Source organism: Pyrus communis, chromosome 5 (assembly GCF_041283825.1).
Source record: "Pyrus communis isolate YQ-2024b chromosome 5, ASM4128382v1, whole genome shotgun sequence".
NCBI classification, from domain to species: Eukaryota; Viridiplantae; Streptophyta; class Magnoliopsida; order Rosales; family Rosaceae; genus Pyrus; species Pyrus communis.
In genome coordinates this window covers 17425221-17444204 of record NC_142569.1, presented here as the reverse complement: position 1 = coordinate 17444204, position 18984 = coordinate 17425221, and the positions used below count along the sequence as shown (strand labels likewise).

At 35.6% G+C, this 18984-nt stretch overlaps 3 protein-coding genes and 1 long non-coding RNA gene across 4 annotated transcripts; 2 read left to right on the top strand and 2 right to left on the bottom strand.

Moving 5' to 3' along the window:
• The first annotated feature begins 22 nt into the window (after positions 1-22).
• On the top strand, positions 23-1377 carry LOC148696898 (uncharacterized). The gene is made up of 2 exons (XR_015962866.1): positions 23-569; positions 828-1377. It is a non-coding gene; the product is annotated as an uncharacterized LOC148696898 (long non-coding RNA).
• Positions 855-3623, bottom strand: LOC137726060 (protein trichome birefringence-like 13). Its single transcript, XM_068464920.2, has 6 exons — positions 3206-3623; positions 2647-2824; positions 2357-2497; positions 1647-1767; positions 1401-1535; positions 855-1205 (listed from the first exon to the last, which is right to left on the bottom strand). The coding sequence occupies exons 1-6, from the start codon at positions 3621-3623 to the stop codon at positions 942-944; spliced, it is 1257 nt and encodes a 418-aa protein (XP_068321021.2). The 3' UTR covers positions 855-941.
• Positions 3624-4511: 888 nt separating this feature from the next.
• Positions 4512-7958, bottom strand: LOC137725805 (putative pectin methylesterase CGR2). The gene is made up of 7 exons (XM_068464599.2): positions 7762-7958; positions 6993-7142; positions 6722-6761; positions 6433-6471; positions 5492-5866; positions 5174-5229; positions 4512-5003 (listed from the first exon to the last, which is right to left on the bottom strand). The coding sequence occupies exons 2-7, from the start codon at positions 7113-7115 to the stop codon at positions 4851-4853; spliced, it is 786 nt and encodes a 261-aa protein (XP_068320700.1). The 5' UTR covers positions 7116-7142; positions 7762-7958; the 3' UTR covers positions 4512-4850.
• Positions 7959-14902: 6944 nt separating this feature from the next.
• LOC137725323 (DUF21 domain-containing protein At2g14520) lies at positions 14903-18926 on the top strand. Its single transcript, XM_068463970.2, has 11 exons — positions 14903-15402; positions 16103-16179; positions 16275-16358; positions 16694-16807; positions 16904-16990; positions 17139-17278; positions 17373-17460; positions 17820-17893; positions 17997-18121; positions 18279-18547; positions 18645-18926. The coding sequence occupies exons 1-11, from the start codon at positions 15225-15227 to the stop codon at positions 18687-18689; spliced, it is 1281 nt and encodes a 426-aa protein (XP_068320071.2). The 5' UTR covers positions 14903-15224; the 3' UTR covers positions 18690-18926.
• Positions 18927-18984: the final 58 nt, after the last annotated feature.

Below are 18984 nucleotides of genomic sequence, written 5' to 3'. Positions count from 1 at the left end.
ATGTTATCATGTCAAACAGAGAATATCGACCATTATTTAAATAGATTCTTGCCAAGACGTCTCATTCAGATTCACTCTGCACAACATAATATCATTATGTTACGCTATCAAACTTTTGGTGATATAAATATGCCCATTGCGGTTTTGCCAGGGTATATTTGACGGTCTTATGGCATACAGGACAGAAGATTATCGATTTCTGCTCTTTAGGCCTGGACAGAATGCTTTAAGAATGCAAATGGGAGCAGACAGCATGCAATATTTTCATCTTGAAGGCAAAACCAATTAGCATTACTGCGCTTTTAGTCCACTCAATTCGAAAGCGTAAAACTAGAGCGTGCATGCTTTCCTTCAGGTCGAGGAACGTGTAATTCCGGTGAAGGATTTGCTTGAAGCCGACGATCTGTATAGGAACTGCCGTTGCTATCACCCCAATTGGTGCTGTAATTTATCAAGGCGAAAGGTAGAGAATTCAATTTCATTTTTTCTTGTTTTTGGCTTTTCAGGATGCCGTGACATTGCATTTGCAGGGTTGAGTACGGCACAGGAAAAGGAGCACTGTTTAATGGGTGCGTACAGAACTATTCTTTGCTCATCCTACCCCTATTTCAATAAAATTCTGGAAAAACTAGCTTTTTTATGATCATATCTTAGTAATCGGGTAAATGGGGGGTCATTCGGGGCGATTAGGACAACTCCTTAAAACAAAATATATACGACAAGCAAATAGAACATTACCATTTACTCTCGTTGTCGTGGCTCGGGTGTCCAAAGCCAGGCCGGAATTTTCCTTGTGTTCTAACCACAGTTGCCTCCTCTGGATGCAGCATTATGTGGATTTCAAAAAGGCAGCATTGAGAACAAGATGGGATGGGATTGTGCTGCGAAGTTCACTACATTTCAGATGGAAAAATGAAAAATCTCAACATGAAAATAATTCATCAATTTCTACTTTTAATAACATTTAGCTGCTTTATAAATAAGTCATTCCAAGTATCTGTTAATCCTGGCAAGCACCAGTGCATGCAGTCGTCGTGCTTCTTCCCACCGGCTGTGGATGGATGGGCATCTGCTCTGAACTCGCTCATGTGGGTTATGTTCAAAATCTGGAAACTTGATCCTTTAAGGGACTTGTAGAGGTGTTGATTCACCAGGCGTGCCTCCACGTTTGTACCATTATTCTTCACTGAGAAGAGATCTTCGACCTGGAAAGCAAACGGTAACATTATACAAGAGCTTAATTGAAACAACACAAAGTTGAAGGGGTTTGTGCTTGGGTACAAATCATTGCTTCATAACATGTATATGTAGCTCAATTAACTAAACATAACATTCATTTTGCTCAAAAGTAAAAACAGACATGACATCCATTCGGGTCATTATAGCATCACACAACTGACCTGCTCTACCAATAAAGGATTTAGCCGATTGCAAGAGCCACCTTGGTCCCAGTCACCCCCTTCAAAATGTCTAGGTGACTGAGCACGAAAAAATTTGATTGCACCTGCTTTCGTTCTGTTCTCTATGAGCATTACCTACAATGAACAAATCCACTAAAAACATGAACACCAGAATACTACCTCTTAATTTCTTATGAAACATAAAATTAAACAAATTATGAAGCTTTTATCTTAAAAAATTGGTACCATGTGCTTCAAAACCATATCAAGGCCGACATCAGGGAGTACTGGAGGAACCACTGGACGACCCTTTTCAAAGAAAAGCATGGGTGACTTTGTCGGGTCAAACTTTGAAGGAGCCCACCACCTGTTTATTCATAAGAACCGAAAAAACAAAATGAATAGTCAGCAAACTTAATGACACGTGAAATTTCCAACTCGTCACATTTAGAAGTTTACTAATTCTGGTATTTATCTTAGAAACGTTCTCCTACCTTCTACATACTGATTTAAGCCTATCTATATGGCTGCTTTATAGCGCTCTTGAAAACAGATATTTGTTGGTTTGTATTCCTATTGTACTGGTATTTACTTGGAGGGTCAATTAGATCTTAGAAACTATAGTTCCTGATCGTCTCGTGGGAAAATCAAGAAGCTCCGCGGCAGATTTCAAATTGCTAATCTTTTCTATCTCAACTAACTTGTTTTCCTACATCAAAATTCTTCTCACTCACCACTTATATGAGTAAACTGCATCACGATTATCGATACTAGGCTACTAGTCTTGGGATCAATAAATATGATACACACAACTTATTGTATTTTTTTATAAACAGAATTTATTTGATCACATCACGAAATTAAAAGAAAACTAATACTAAACCAAGTAACAAATGTATCTGCTACATGTACAAGAATCTTGAGCAAGCATAACAAATAAGAATGAAAATACATACCAGTGCCCCGTGTTAAAGATCAGAATGTCATGAAAGCTTAGAGCTTCTGCCCATGTGCCGTCTGGAATGTCAACATCAACTCTATAACCCTCCTTATATCCAAGAGATTCCAGCACCCCACCATTAGCATCGGCTGACCACCTGCATCGAATAAAAGCATAAAAAGCCTAAGTGTACAAACAAACAGACGAACATCAAAGCTTAACATGTGCAAGATGTAATTCAGTTCCCCATCAATTTATCTAACAAAACTAGTGCATAACCATCACATAGTTGCAAGCATAGCTTACCTACCATAACGTGCCAAAAGATTTGTTCGATGATATGCAAGGGTGAGATTAGACTGAAGAAATGTAAACCCGCGATCAGCACCAGCTGGTCGCCACTTCTTCACTTCACTTGACACTCGTTTTAGAGAACAGAAAAGCGAAACAAACATATTTCTGTTCAATGAATCACCAACGAACCCTGCACTGTAGAACACCCATAAGGTTTCCATACATACAACCCAGGATTCAATATATATCACTCTGCCACAAAGCCTTTCAAATCATCCTATTTATTGCATTTGATGCGACGTTTAAACTAAATACCAAATGCTGGTTTATCAGATATCCGAAAAAAGCTTAAACTTTACGTCAATTAGAATTAAGTAGCTAAGAAAACAAAGGCCTGCATTCAATCAAGTAATATAAAGTTCAAAATTCCGGATTTCAGTTTGTTTATCTCTTGCCATAGCATCAAATGCAAGATTTTCTCACTCTTTCTCAGCAACCAAACAGACAATAACTTCACATCACAACTAAATAACTTCAAAACCAAGACGCAAATATAAGCAAGAGAGAATACCAATGCTGGTGTCTCTGTACATCTTCAGAAACCTAATCGGCTGGAACGGCGGTAGATCACAACCCTTGGGCTTCCATCTCCACTTGAGTAGTTCCCGACCGTTGGATTTGCCGCTGGAGATGCAATTCCATCCCTTGAATATTTCCTTGCAGGTATTGTCGTACCTCGGAGGATCATCCGGAGATCGGATCCAGCTTCCGTCGGAGTAGTCGCACAACCCGCCCCGGAGACTCGGGTTAGATCCTTCAGTCTTTTGGAATTCGAAGCTGGCGTTATGAGGCCGCGGAGGAACGGAGGTCTTCCGAATGGAGGAGAGGAGAAGGAAGATGGAGACGAAGCAGACGAGGGAGAGGAGAGGGAAGAGTGGGACTTTCCTCGTCTGGTTTTGCTGTTGAGAGTGTTGGTCTCTGGAGGCCATGCCTTCACCGTCGTCGATGATTTTTGGCGCAGGTTATGGCCTTAACTGCCAACTCCAACTCATAAAAGCACTTCTCCAGCAAAAAATAAGGGTTATAAGAGCACTTTGCTGCTCAGTTTTTTTAAATTTTTTTTTTTTCTTGGACTTCTTCTTGTAAAAGCACTTTTGCTTAAACTTAGAAGCACTTCTATTAAAATGCTTGAAGTGCTTCCGAAAAAATGTACTTAGAAACGCATCTTGATATATTGTCTTAAGCAATTGTGAGCTTTATGAACTTATGTGATAATTTTGAGTTTCAAAAGGTTGTAGGAAAACCTAAAAGCTTTTATGAACTTAAGTGGCAATTTTGAGTTTTAAAAGGTAAAGTACAACTTTAGTTTTATTTTAGACAGTAAATGAATAACCAAGGTTCCGTACACTAGTAAGCTATATTCACTAAATGATGTGGAAGTTTCTCAAAACGAAATCATTTTCACACCCTTTCTCAACCCCTGCATGCTCCTCTTAGTTTCCATCCCTCAATTATTCTTTGATTTATTCAATCCAAAAGCCCTTAATTATCCTTTGATTTATTCAATCCAAATGCCAAAAATGATGAGAAGTGTGTCGAGAAATAATCTCGGAGAGTAAATACCATGCCCTTTTAGAAATTTAATGGAGTCTGGATGTGGTAAATCTGGCGATCAGTTGTTTTGGAAAATCATTGGATCATCAATTTCCTTTTAACCATAAGAGACAAGATGCCATCCATTCATGAGATATTATAGTGATCACTAAGAAATTATTTTGTGTTTTATAAAGCCAACAAGCGGGGAGGGCGGAGTCTATCATCCGCAGCCATACCCTTACTTTGCAAAGAGGTTGTTTCCATGACTTGAATCTGTGATCTTTCGGTCACAAAAGAACAACCTTTGTGTTTTATAAATATAATAAACAAAAATAGATGTAGAGAGTACTAACAAATCTATTACAGCAACAACAAGGAGCAAGAATGTTGAGGAAAAACAAATACATCATGCCAAAGAATACATGGTGAGGATGAAAGCCAACACATGAGAACTCACTTTTGCCTACACAGATCGATCGGAAGGCCATGCATCAAACCCAAGCGCACAATTTGGCTCTGTATTCCCATTAAATATAAACTTACCCTTCGGGTGCTGAAAACGTTTTGTACTCGGTGTTTTCACCAAGAGGCTGATAGAGTAAAGATGCAAATTTGTGATTTTAGTGGTATGACTTGAGGTGGAAAACTTGGCAGGTAGGTGTGTAAGATTTCTTTAGTGCAGCCTGTTCAAACTTCTTTGAGGCCACTTCGTTCTCTTCTAGTCTTGTTTGAACAAAGTACCTTATCCACCAAGATGAGCTTCGCAATTTCGCCTTCAAAAAAAAATCATTGCGTCATTCTTCCAGATTTAACTTTTGTGAAGTTAATAGGAAGTTAAACTTGCCACATCCATACAATCAAAGCAAGAAAATGAAATTGAGAAGCAAAAATATTATTGCACCAGCAATTGTCATCGATGTGTTATTAAACATTAATAACTTACTGGACGGCCAAATTTGGATAGCTCTGCAACATTAGCTCTATGCTGACCTGGATAACCTATAAAAGGAAACGACAAGTACGTAAAAATTCAAAGAGAACAATAACTGTCATGTATGATTTGTATAATCAATCACGGGCATGACCAACTAAAAGATTGTGTTTAGATTTTGATCAGTAAGGCAGTACGCCTGCACCTCCACCATTTAAGTTGAAGTATTAGCTTCTGCTAACCGATTTTGAATAGAGATGCAGACAAATACCATCAGTAAATCTCATTTGGAAAGGGGGTGGGGTGGTGTGTTTACTGAGAAAATTTTACCAGTAAAGATAACAACACCATCAGCAGATACCCGCGCCAACTCTGGAAGAGTTCTGTTGAGGTACTTTGGAGACAAGTAATCTAATGCATCCGATGTTATTACGAGAGAAAAAGATTTTGCCCGGTATGGCAGTGGAAACTTTATATCAGCCGCCCGCACAATGCCTTTGCTAACAAGACTCTTGCAACTTGCGTCAGCATCTTCCAAGTCATATGGTTCCACACCCCATGCTTCAGTATCCTCTTCTTTTAGTAATTTAGATACCACTGAGCAGGTTTCAGGGCCCACGTGCAACACCTTACGCATGCTATCACCATATGCTTTCTTTAGTATAGGTATTACTCTTTGAACTTCAAATGTACATGAAAAACCACCTACATGTACAAATTAGAGATTTTCAAACTCTAAAATAGTTTTTGTACCTGGAAAAACCTACATGCTGAAATACAACACAAAAATACAGAAAAAAAATCTCTCACAGCAAAAGAGTTTTTAATTCTTAAAAAAGTAAATTAAAATAAAAGGAAACGGAGACTTTATAATGATATTTACATATTTTGAAACAACTAAGATCAGTTTGCCTGAACTGTTCAACAGAATAATTCTGTACAGCCTTGTTCCTCTAGAACAATCAGTTTGCCAGAACTGTTCAACAGAATAATTCTGTACAGCCTCGTTCCTCTAGGACAAAAAACTATTACACCAACTCCTGACGGAATCTATACAATTCTACCGAGAATCCAACAGAATTGGATAGGCTCGCTAAATAAAACATATATAGATAACTAGTGAGTTCAAGGATGCAATGTAAGAAATTTATGATAGACAATATGGAATTCTAGCATCCCATTTTGGTAAGTATGTGTGCTATTGCATTCGATAACCCAAAACTTTTTAAGAGTTATGGACACTAGACAATAGAATAGATCATGAAATATACCTTCAAGTTTAATTACAGCCTCTTTAGTGCTCTGGCCACCTGTAATACAAACCATAATAATTGAGAACAGAATGGAATGTAGAAAGGACAGTGTTGGTTGCTGTCAGAGTTGCAAAGCTTGCCTAAACACTTTTCTTGACAGGTGGATGGAAAGATATATGCCCCCATCAACGTTTTTTGTTAGAGTTGGGATGACATTAGAATCACACTTCTTCTTCATACCATAATTTTGGGAAATATTGTTTTTGATAAACCTCACTTGCAAGTAGAAGTCAAAACAACTACTAACCTGACCCGCTAAAAGCGTAGAAGACGAGAAGAACTGCACCCTGAAATTTAAAAGTTAATAGTCAGTATTTTCCCAAAGAAACTAGACCTGCTCATGTAATTGGGTTCGGTGACGGTATTACTACTAGGATTGAATTTATAGTGGACACATTTTAGTCATCTGTTTGTGCTCAACTTTGTCAGGACTGTTTGTTTCTGGATATGTTAGGATTACACCATGATCTCAAAAAAAAAATAATGATGCACCGGAAGAAAATGGTGATAGAAAGTACCACAAGCACAAGTCCTATGGACAGCAGAGGTGATGAGCGTGCTTTGGATTGCACCGCACCCACAAATGGGATACTTCCACCATCACCAATGCGTCTGGAAGGATTTACTGGCCTCCTCGACATGACTATAAATTCTGCAAACTAGAAATCCTGCCAGAAGTAGCATAAGTTGAAGAAAAAAACTTCCATTAGCAGTGTTTCCAAATGCCTTCTGCCGAAACATTTTTCTAACTGTTTTCTACTCACTGATCTCAAGTTATTCACATCATCCCAATTAAACCGGCACAAACATCTATGAAAAAGCCGCAGAGAGATCTTTCGGCATCCACATCAAACACAAAATTCGCATTCCAAACATCAATTCAAACCCATACAGATATACTGCACTCTGCCAGCTACTCCATATTATACACAATATTGCTTCTCACATAAATCTACCCACAAACCATCAACGAATGCAGCAATATCAATCTAAAAGTTGCGAAATTGAGGAAGATTCCACTGAAACATGCAAGTTTCAGCTCAAAAATCTTGCAAATAAAACCAACCCATATATCCAATCGACTACGAAATTAGCAAGAACTCAAAAAACACATGCATAATAATGCAATCTTCGCCCAAATCAATACACAATTCAAATTATGATCGATTAAGCAGTAAATTAAGCTAATTTGCGGATAAAATCAGTCGATTGAATTCACATAAACGGATCTAGAATCCGAAAAGGCAAAGCAAAAAGCAATGATGCGAGAAGTAAATGGGGAGAAACCTGAGGAAAATGCAGCGGGAAAAGCTGGATTAGGAGATCTAGGGCGCGATTCAGATCTGAGCTGGTGCTTTCTTACTCTCTTTAGCTCGCAGAGAGTGTTTGGAATCTATTTAATTTGTAGTTGTAGGAGGAGGAGCTTCATACAACAGCAGGTCCTACCCACTGCAAAGTCTACATCTCCATTAAAGAATCAGTAACGTTAGATTGATTAAATTTGTACAATAAATTAGCAAATTAAATAAGAAGTCACTAATAAAAAATAAGCACTTTTATCGATAATTAAATAATAATACAATCAACAATTTTTATGTTATTTAGTTTATAAAATTTAATTTACAAATTTAATCTCTCTAACATTAATCTTAAATAAAAGTACATTTAATAGGCTAAAATAAAAGTAATATAATAAACACCGACCCTATTTTGTGCAAGTGGAGTTGCATCTTATTCTCAATATTCCTTTAATATTTGCCACAACAAAGTGAAATTTATTTGTGCAAATGCTAATATAATAGTTTAGTTTTTATTAAGGAATTGTTATTGGTACAGCAAATTTCTCATTCTACACTCCAAACTTTTGATATTTACAAAAAAAAAATATACTTGTGAGGAGTGTAGAATAAGATTTTTAGAATGTCAATAACACTTCCCTTTTATTATTGAATTTCAAAGAAGAATGAAAAGGGTCTTACGAAATCAATATAAGCATTTTGTATTGTAGACAGGTTTCCAACAATGTTAACTTAAAGTACAGTGTTATTCACATACTCATGTTTATATTTTACACACTTTTTGCTAATTTATATCTTTTGATTATCTTCAATTCATTTGATTTAATGGTTGAAATTAAGAAGGGTGTGGAAGGTAAATGAATATGTTAATAGTATCATCCTAACTTAATTGAAACTAGTGATATTTTACCAAAAAATGCATTGAGTGATTGAAAATACGTGTGTTTGTAATATCACTTGTCATGTCATGTAAGATTTTAGCATGCATAATAATCTCTATCTCGCGAATTTTGAATTATTCTAGCCTAGCGTATCTCTAAAGGCTAAATCACGGCTAGTCCTTCTTATTAATTTTAATTCATTTTCCTTTTTCGCATTAAATTTAATTCTTTTTTCTTTTTCTTTTTTTCTTTTTTTGAGTTTTCATAATAATGTGAATAAAAATTGGACAACTAATGAGGGCAAAGTTAAAAATTTTAGAGAAACTAATAAAAAGAATGATTGTCGCACTGTTATTTTTGTTATCACAAACTATTGTGGCCAATTGACCAAAAGGAGAGAGAAGGTGCGGCAAGAGAGAGAGAGAAAGTGGAGAGAATTAGGCAAAGGAAAATTATAGGATGTATTTTCCTTGTGTCAGTGCATTTATTATAATAAATCATTAGAAGAGAGAAATTTTTTCTCCAGGTAATACAAACTTACAAAGTTTAATAGGAAAAAAATCACAAGAATAAAGAGTAATCGTAAACCCAATTTACCTTGGATTTACATAATCACACATGTACTAAATATTAATTACAATAATCTACCTTGAGTATCTAAATACTCGAGTAGTTATCACATCAAATCTTACAAAGATGGTTGATGAAGTGGTCTCGTCGACAGTGATAAAGTAACATGCTAGTCTCAAACAAGGAACTTGCATATAAAAACAAGTCTAACAAAACCGGCTTTGTAAAACCTAATATGGGAAGAAAAAAAACCTATAGTCTAAAGAAAAAGGTGAGCAATGCAAAGTCAAGTTTAAGTGTCTACTTGACATACACAAGGGCATGACTATTCTAGGTTAAATGCCTTGTTAAAACCTAGTTAGGGTATGACTATTTTTTGGGTCTTCATTCATAGGTCATCCTTGTAAAAAATCATTTCAATCCGAAATCATTTACTCATTTGATTGTCATGATGAAATTTCATTTTTTCTTAAAACACAGTGTTCGTTAATTTCTTTAAACTCAATTGAGCTAATATTTTGCAATGATGATCTATAAGTACAACTTGAAAAATAAACGATTCAAATCGTTGAAATTCAATATGGAGTAGGCTCCACAAGTAGTCCCCATTTTTATCAAAAAAAATAAAAGATCCATTTGCACAAAAGACACATGTGTATATATAGAATATTGTTGACAAGAAAGTTACAAAACCAGTGTAAGCAAAAACGAGCATTGTAAGAGCAACTCCACCCCTAAACAATCCCCTAGGCTATAGGCAACTCAATTCCCCAAAGTGAACATTAATTGCCTTTAGTGAACAGTAATTGTCCAAGTAAATCTCCACTCCTAAACTGAATAGCTTAGGCTATTGGTATTAAAATATTTTTTTTATATAAAATAATAAAAGATGATTTTATTTTTAGTTTCGGGTATAATTTTAACCAATCTCATCATGTCACGTGTTATTATCTAAACGTACAATTTTAGTGGATAGATTTTCGAGTAGATTTTTAACAAATTCTATGGTACCACGTGTCATGATTATGTAAGAATTTTGTAGATAGATTTCTGATAAGTTTTATAGAAAAAAAAAGTTCTAATTTATTTTATAGTTTTTGTAATTTTATTAACTTAATTAATCTAGATGATTGGATTAGAAAAAAATTGAAATCCAACAGCCCAATGGTGACACATAGCCAACTGTAACATTTCTCTTTTTTTTTTTTAAGCCAAAAAACCTGGACCGCTTATTGGAAAATCAAATAGTTCAAATTATGACACGTCGTCTAGCTGTTGGGGTTAGATTTTAAATTTTTTTACCATTTGAAATCCAACTGTCCAACTTTTCCCATGTAATGTTGTCAGAGACGAGCGTCTGCTCGTGCATGTTTTCCACACTCTTGGTGCCAAAAAAATTTCAACCGTGGCTGACATCACATTACCTCAGTTGTTGGGCATGTCGATTCGAGCCTGGGGAAAAAGTCGGGCTCCCCTGGAGCCCAGTGGATTGGTATGAACTGGAGGATTTTTTTGGGGGAGGGGAAGGGAATTTGAGTTACTCTTACCATCAGTCGGCGGCTCGCAACGTCCACAAAGGCATAGGAGTTTCAGACTAACAACGTTGTTGTCAACAACACAACCACCTGCCTAGCAGGGCATAATTTCAAGCCAAGAATGGTGAGAAGAAACATGCAACAAGTTGCAGGCACGGATATTCCCACACGTTCCGCCATCAGTGGTCAGAATTTTTCTTTGATATCTAATTCAACTCGAAACCACCTACCATAAAGTATGTATCAACCTAACTCCCACTGAAATTGTTAAGCCATTAATATTAATCTATTTGAAGACACTTTTGTTTGTTTGTTTTTTTATTGAGAAAATAAATATTATTAACTCTCTTATCGTTACTATAAAAAATGCGATGGCTAGCGGACATTTATAAATCGTCTTTGTTGTGTTTTCAGATGGACAAATTTTGTATTCTCCAAGTTCGTTGTTGATTTATTAAGACTTCGACTCTGTCTATAGTGCTTCGTAGCATTGTATATTATAATCTAATTCACAATGTAGTTAGCATTATATGAATCTATCATCAACACTTATCACTACTACAAAATATATGATAGAGAACAACTAAAAACATCTTTTTCTTTTTTCTGTAAGGAAAAAAAAATGAGTATAAATTATACATGTCATGCCACTATATTTTGAAAAGTATTTACCTTTAGTTTTATTTTAATGTTTGGTTTTTTTTTAGCCTAGCATGCTAAAATTAGGGTTTCGTTTCCTTACCTATTAGAGTTATGTTAGTTCTATAGAATAATAAGTTAGTCACAAATGTAGTCTTTTTGAGTTATGTAGTTGTCTCAGGGAGTTCTAGTGTTTCTTCATTTCCAATACTATTCCTAATTTAGTAATCCATTTATTCGTCTATTCATTGTGTGTGTACTTTGATTTTCAACTTTGTATACGAGGCACGCATAAAGAAGTGGCATTCGCATTGACGCTAATAATATTAAATAGTATGATCAGTTCTTTGTCTCCTGGTTAATTATTTTTTTAGTTAATTAATTAAGCTTAAAGTTTGAAAGGTTGACGATTGCCAAAAGGTGATCAGGGTTTTTATCATTATCCCAGGAATAATAGGGTGTCTTAGCACCCCCACGTAGTTCGGATTATATTACTTGCATGCCACACATTCCATCTGATTTGCAACTTATTTTTTTCACCTTCCGATTCATAATTACAAATCTCAAATAATGATATTAAATCGGATTATTCATTCAATATGAGCTGAATATGCCGATATTAGGTTAATTTGATTCGAATTAAATTAATTATTATATAATAATTTTACATGAATAAATTTTTTATTATTGTCGTGAGAATAATGTTCTCTTATTAGATAGCTAGAAGACGAACGTTGGCTATATGATTCCAAATCAAAGCTTCATGTTGGATCATCGTTCTCCTTCATGAATGATAGTGCATGTTTATCATTATTTGTTAGTTGGCCCCAACATTAATTGAGTATTTCTTTAAAGCGAAAGACAAAATGTTTGATTAAATTTCTCCCAGAGTTTTTCTTTATGGATGCCTTTTTATCTAATACTCTAATTATCACATATTTCTGCCTCTGTTGTAAAATAAAACAAAATTTGGAAATTTTTCATTATAAAATAGCGAGGTTGGCGTTTTTACAAGAAACATAAAGCCGAACCTTTGTGGAATATTCTCATTATCTAAGATCGTCTCCAGTCTTTGGGTTAAACTTAAAATTTTTTATTCAGAAAAAATTTAGGTTTTAACCCAAAAGCAGTTTTTTCCTCTAATGATCCTAAGTTAAAATTTTTACCTGAGATTATTAAAAAATGAATTTAGGAGGAAAAAATTTTTGGTAACTTTATTTAAAATAAAATTTATGTAGATTATCTAAAAGTTGAAAATTCACTAAACCAATCCCATGAAACATTTATTTATAGAATTTTTGGGCGAATTTTGATTTATATTTTTTTTAAATTGTTAGCTGTTGAATTTAATTTTGAGCTGTAAGATCTATTTTTACCATTAGATTTGACCATATTCAATCTCAGTTGTTAGACTTAATGTATTGAAAGATTTAAAATTAAATAGGTTTGAGTCTAGATCGTTGGATCGAAAAAGAGTTGTTGGGCTCGTTTTGGGTAACCGACATTCTAGTTAGGGGCGAGCCCCACTTCTTGTCAGCCCTCATGCCTCTGGTGCGTTAGGCGCGTCACTTTGCTGCAACCTCCACTTTTTTGGGCATGTCCACATGCATAAGATGTGCCAACCTTTTACCCTAGCCGGAATTCTGGGTTAAATTTGCCTAAATTTTAAGTTTTAATTCAAAACATATTTTAGCTCAACTATTAGACAAGACAAGGATTGGGTTAGTTTATAACATGAATTTTAGGTTTTAATCGAATGGTTGGAGATGGTTCAAAAATATTATGGTTTTTGCAACGCAGGGTTCCTTTTACTAATGTTTTAAGGTTATAATAAGAGCGAATCTTGTATAGCAACAAAGTCGCAATAAAATTGTATTAAATGATACTAAAGTACAAAAAGTTTTCCGCCTCAGATTTTCAGTGTATGTGTTGTATTACATAAAGTTGTACTTATCTTGTATGTATTTACTATTTAATATAAAACTAAATCACAACAAATTGGAAAGAGATGGGAGAGCGAATCACGTTTGGGTTGTCTCATTAATAATTTAATCCTCATTAATCTATTATTCGTCAGCAACATCGAGAAAGCATGTGATTAGGGCAAGACACCAAACACAGTGACAATGCTCTCTCTCTCTCTCTCTCTCTCTCTCAGCCAGCAGCTAGCTTGCATCTGCACGCCCGTTTAACTATCGTGGACCCGCCAAATTGATGACGAAGAAATGAAGATTATAACGACGCAAGTTTGATGAGGAGTTGAGATCAAAGTTATTCGCTTCTCCAAATCGACCACTAGCTCATCCCACCTTTGTACCACACGTCAACCCCCACACGGTGCCAACCCATTTCCAACTATACATATAAATATATATACACATACGTTATTTTTATTATCAACCCCTTTTCACCCCTTCACTTAGATTTTAACAACACTCCTATTTCATCGAATTAGTAGCGTATTTGTTATTTATAAAATTTAAATATAAATTTTTTTTACTTACAAACAAACAAATATTATTAAATTGTAATACTAAGTAATATGCACTTATATATTTTAATGAAAATAGGGTAAAAGTATTCAATATCCTTTGCATATTATATATATATATATATATCATTTTTATGTAATAGTGTAGTGGGTAGGGTACATGGTCAAGAGTCAAAGAAAATTCCCATTCTAATCCTATCTATCTTTCTCCCCACACTTTCTCGGACCCGGCTTCCCTGCCCTCCCAATTCCCATACATTTTTATCCCTTTCTATTTTGTACGATTACGGTTAAGCCACGTTAATATTTTATATTGATTTTTTTTATAGAGATAATAAAACAAAAAGCAATAGTGATATAAAATGTTGACGTACTTTAACCGTGACCGCACAAATAAAAAGAGATGAGAGTGTATGGGAACTGGGAGGGTAGAGAAGTCAGGTCCCATTTTCTCACTATTTTATGTTATAACATTTCGTGAATGATAACCTAAATTTGGTTATATTTTTCTTTCAGTCTCATGTGTCAAGCTTTCCATTTTTTCTACATATTTTGTACATACACAAAAAATATATATATATATATATATATATCTCTTATTTAATAGAAATACCTTTATGTAATGAGTCCACATTAAATATAACGGTATGTTTCTTTTGCACAAAGTAATCTAAATAGAAAAAGTTTGAGTCGAACTTTGACATCAAATAAAGAAGTAAAACGCTTTCAACTGTCATAGCTACAAGCCTACAAGCCACCACCTGAAAAACCATTATCATCAATTTCTTGTTAAAACTGTTTTTTATCATTTTAGGATGGATTTGACAAATTGGTTTTTGTTTTATTTTCTGGTATTAGTTAAAAAAAAAGGAAAACTAAATGTAAGAAAAGAGAAGAAGAAATAAGAACAAGACATATAACAGAAATGAATAATAAAACTAAAAAAGTTTATCTTCAGACAACAAAAAACGTTGTGAAAACTGTTTATTTATTTTTAATAATTTGATAAAGCAAAAAAACTAAAACGTGAAAAAAAAAAAAAAAAAAAAAAACTAAATTATCAGAATGGATGAAAAAGGTGATTCCAAACGCTGTAGTGCTATAAATTCCCAGCTCCCACCATGCCCTGGAAATTTCTCTCTCTCTCTCTCTCTCTCTCTCTAAATTCTTGAGTCGGCGTTCTGTTGAAGAAGCTCGAGCAATCAGCAATGGAGGTTCTTCTCTGAGAGGGAGCGATATCGGAGCTCTGGTTTTTCCAAATTCTGAAGCTTTGGGGAGGAGGTAGCTGCTTAATCAGTTGATTGCGAGCTGAGGAAGAAGAAAGGTTGCAGCTTCAATGGCGGTGGAGTACGAGTGCTGCACCAGTGGATTCTTCATTCACATAGTGGTCATCGTGCTGCTGGTGCTGTTCGCGGGGCTAATGTCCGGGCTCACCTTGGGCCTCATGTCCATGAGCCTCGTCGATCTCGAAGTCCTCGCCAAGTCCGGGACGCCGAAGGATCGCAAGCACGCCGGTACGGCTTCTGATTTTGATTTGGGTTCTGAATTTTTGTTTTGTTTCGTTTTGTATTCTCTGTTCTGTTTGGTGGCTGGGAAAATGCGAGAAAAGGTGGACAGAAAATGGTGTGGGACCCTATTTGATGTTTATTTCTACTATTTTTAGTATAATCTGGATTGTTGTTTTTGTATGGATTTCGATTCGAGGTTAGTTGATTATAAGGAGATGGATATGATTGTTTGGAATTGGATTGTTCAGCTGTGGAAATATTTTGCCCAATTATATTGATAATTTAACTTACCCTTGTTAAAACATGAAACTTTAGTTCTCCATTGGCATGCAAATTGGTGTTTTGAGAGGAGAAAGGGTGTGTCAGTGTTGGAATTAAAGAATGAAAAGTGATTTCGTGAGAATTAGAGCCCGTTTGGGATTGCTTCTCGCAGGGCTAAAAGCGCTTTCTGGCAGCCGAAAGGGACATCTTCCATGAGGATTAATACTGGGTTTCTTCCTTGTTTAATGTCTTGGGTTATAAGGAATCTGTAAATTTACTTGAAAGATATAGCATAAAGGTTCCCATGGAAAAAGAATGTTTTTGTGCAAGGGTTTTTAGCTTTGTAAAGATAGATTCGGTTGTACTAGCTTCGTTTGATATTGATTTGGACATTGCAGTTTAGCTAATCATTTCACCTGTCTCTGTATCTTGTTTCTAATTGCAGCGAAGATATTACCAGTTGTCAAAAACCAGCATCTGTTGCTTTGCACCCTGCTGATTTGCAATGCTGCTGCAATGGAGGTACATGTTATTAATGTTTGTTGGAAAAGATACTAACTTCAATAAAATAATAATAAAAGGAAAGACGATATTGAAATCTCTGTTCCTTCTCTCAGACACTCCCAATTTTTCTTGATGGTTTGTTGAAAGCTTGGGGTGCAATCCTCATTTCGGTGACACTGATTCTTCTGTTTGGCGAGGTAAGTGATATATCATTTTGTTTGTATTGTAGGATGGCCTAGAACATCGATAGTTGAAGTTTGTAAGTCTGACTTCTGCAAGGATGTTTTCATTTTGTTAGTTATTTATGATCTGAACTAACTGGCTCTTTGAGGCAACACTGAGAGGGCATATCCACAACCCAACCCTATGTTGATGTTTGTTGGTTTGCTTGAGAAAAATTACTTTGAGAACATAAAGTTAGTTTTAGCATCACAATGTTGATATACCATTCTTACATGTATATTTGAAGTCATTGACGATATAAAATATGCCATGTGCGTGCCACTAACTTCTGTTTCACCTGTGTGTGCAGATTATACCACAATCTGTTTGTTCCCGATATGGTTTAGCTATAGGCGCAACAGTGGCTCCAGTTGTCCGTGTTCTTGTTTGGGTCTGCTTTCCTGTTGCATATCCTATTAGTAAGGTATGATAGTTTTAGCAGTTACTTTTTTCTTTGCAATTTTTTATGCTAGTGGAATGAGGTCAACTCTCTGACTGTTACGCTCTACGTGGTTTCCAGCTATTAGACTTTCTGTTGGGCCATGGACATGTAGCTCTCTTTCGCAGAGCTGAGTTGAAAACGCTTGTAGATATGCATGGCAATGAGGTACGTCTGACAGCTCTCTTAAATTTAATTGTCAACTGTCATATCAGCTTCATCATTCTTCTGTAATTCTTTCGTTGGGTCTTTTTCTCACTTCTGTTTTTAGAGTACTTACGACCTGCCTCATAACCATATGTCTGTCTTGTTCTAGGCCGGAAAAGGTGGAGAGTTGACACATGATGAAACAACCATTATTGCCGGAGCACTTGAACTCTCCGAGAAAACAGCTCGTGATGCCATGACTCCTATAGCTGAAACTTTTGCGATCGATATCAATGACAAGCTTAACAGGTTTATTATACTTTACGCATTATAGCAGAAAATACTTTTGTTGACTGTATAATAATGTTTTGATTTGCAACCCTAAATGCTGCTTATCACACAGGAATTTGATGATTCGAATATTGGAGAAAGGGCATAGCAGAGTACCGGTTTATTATGAGGAGCCAACAAATATTATTGGACTCATCCTGGTAAATTTTTAACAATGCCCTTTTCTATACCTCCCAAGTTCCCAACATGCAGGTTAATACCAATGTAAATCAGAGTTCACTTGGGTTAAATATCTCTATCAACTTTGAGTCTGAAAATATCTGCGCATAGGCAATTTATTTGACATGTTGAAACGCTATGCTATGAAACTTAAACAGGTTACTAAAATAATTGTAATCCAAAGTCATGTTGAGTTAATTGGTGCTTAAATTTCGAGCATGGTCGACAAGTTAATGTATCTTGTTTTCTGCTTTCATTCCATTTGATTTATTTTGATTTTAGTTTGCAATATTTTTCTTTGTGACATACTTCTCTCAACTACTTAAAATTCAAAATTTAGGTAAAAAATTTGTTAACGGTGAACCCAGAAGAAGAAGTACCTGTAAAGAATGTCACAATACGCAAGATTCCAAGGTATTTTGCGTTGATTTAAGTTCATGTTTATTGTAGGATTAATTTCAGTACAAATTGAAGATGATTTACATAAAATGATGTTGTACTCTCATTTGTTTGATAGGGTTCCAGAAATGTTGCCTTTATATGACATATTGAATGAGTTTCAAAAGGGTCACAGTCACATGGCTATTGTTGTGAGAAGGTGCAATAAGAATGCGGAGCAGACTAATGGCATTCCGGGTGACAGTAAGTACCTGCTTCCTACTGTAGAATGCCTTGACAATTTCCTTAGCTAGAAATTTTCCATTCGCCCCTTCAAACTCTACAATCGGACTTTTTCGTTTTTTGTTTTTTGTTTTTGTGATAGACTGATTGTAACTGTTCTCTATATCTCCCTTAATAGGTCCAGTGAAAGAAGTGAAAGTTGACATTGACGGTGAAAAGCCTCTTCACGAGAAGTTGAAGAGCAAAAGATCACTGCAGAAGTGGAAGAGCTTTCCGAATTCAAACAGTGCGAATAATTCATACAGGACCGGGTCCAGAAGCAAGAAATGGACGAAGGAGATGTACTCAGACATCCTGCAGACTGATGGTGAGCTCCCCAAACTACCTGAAGAGGAAGAGGCTGTTGGCATCATAACAATGGAAGATGTTATCGAAGAACTTTTACAGGTACTAGATCTCATTTGAAGCACTATTTCTATTTTTCGATGCATCGTAATTTTGCTAACGAGGCCTTGTATCCTGACCTCAAATATTCGTATTGCAGGAGGAGATTTTTGACGAGACTGATCATCAGTTCGAGGACTCATAACACTGGCATTTCTCGGAAGCAGAGTGTCTTGTGTCTGTAAGCGCTGAAATAGCTTTGTCAGAATACTCTACTAAAACTGTATTAAATAGTCATACGGTTGAGAAGTTAATAGATTTAAGGAATTACGTTCTCTAGTATTAGTATCTGCGTATGTCCGAGATGAACGTCAACTTTTCTCCACCCAATGTTGTGAATATTTTGGATTTATGGTAAATTGTTACAATGCTTTGAGAAAAATATACCTCTACATGTCTGCTGAATATGAACCAGGAATTGGGTCTTGCGAGTAAAAGTT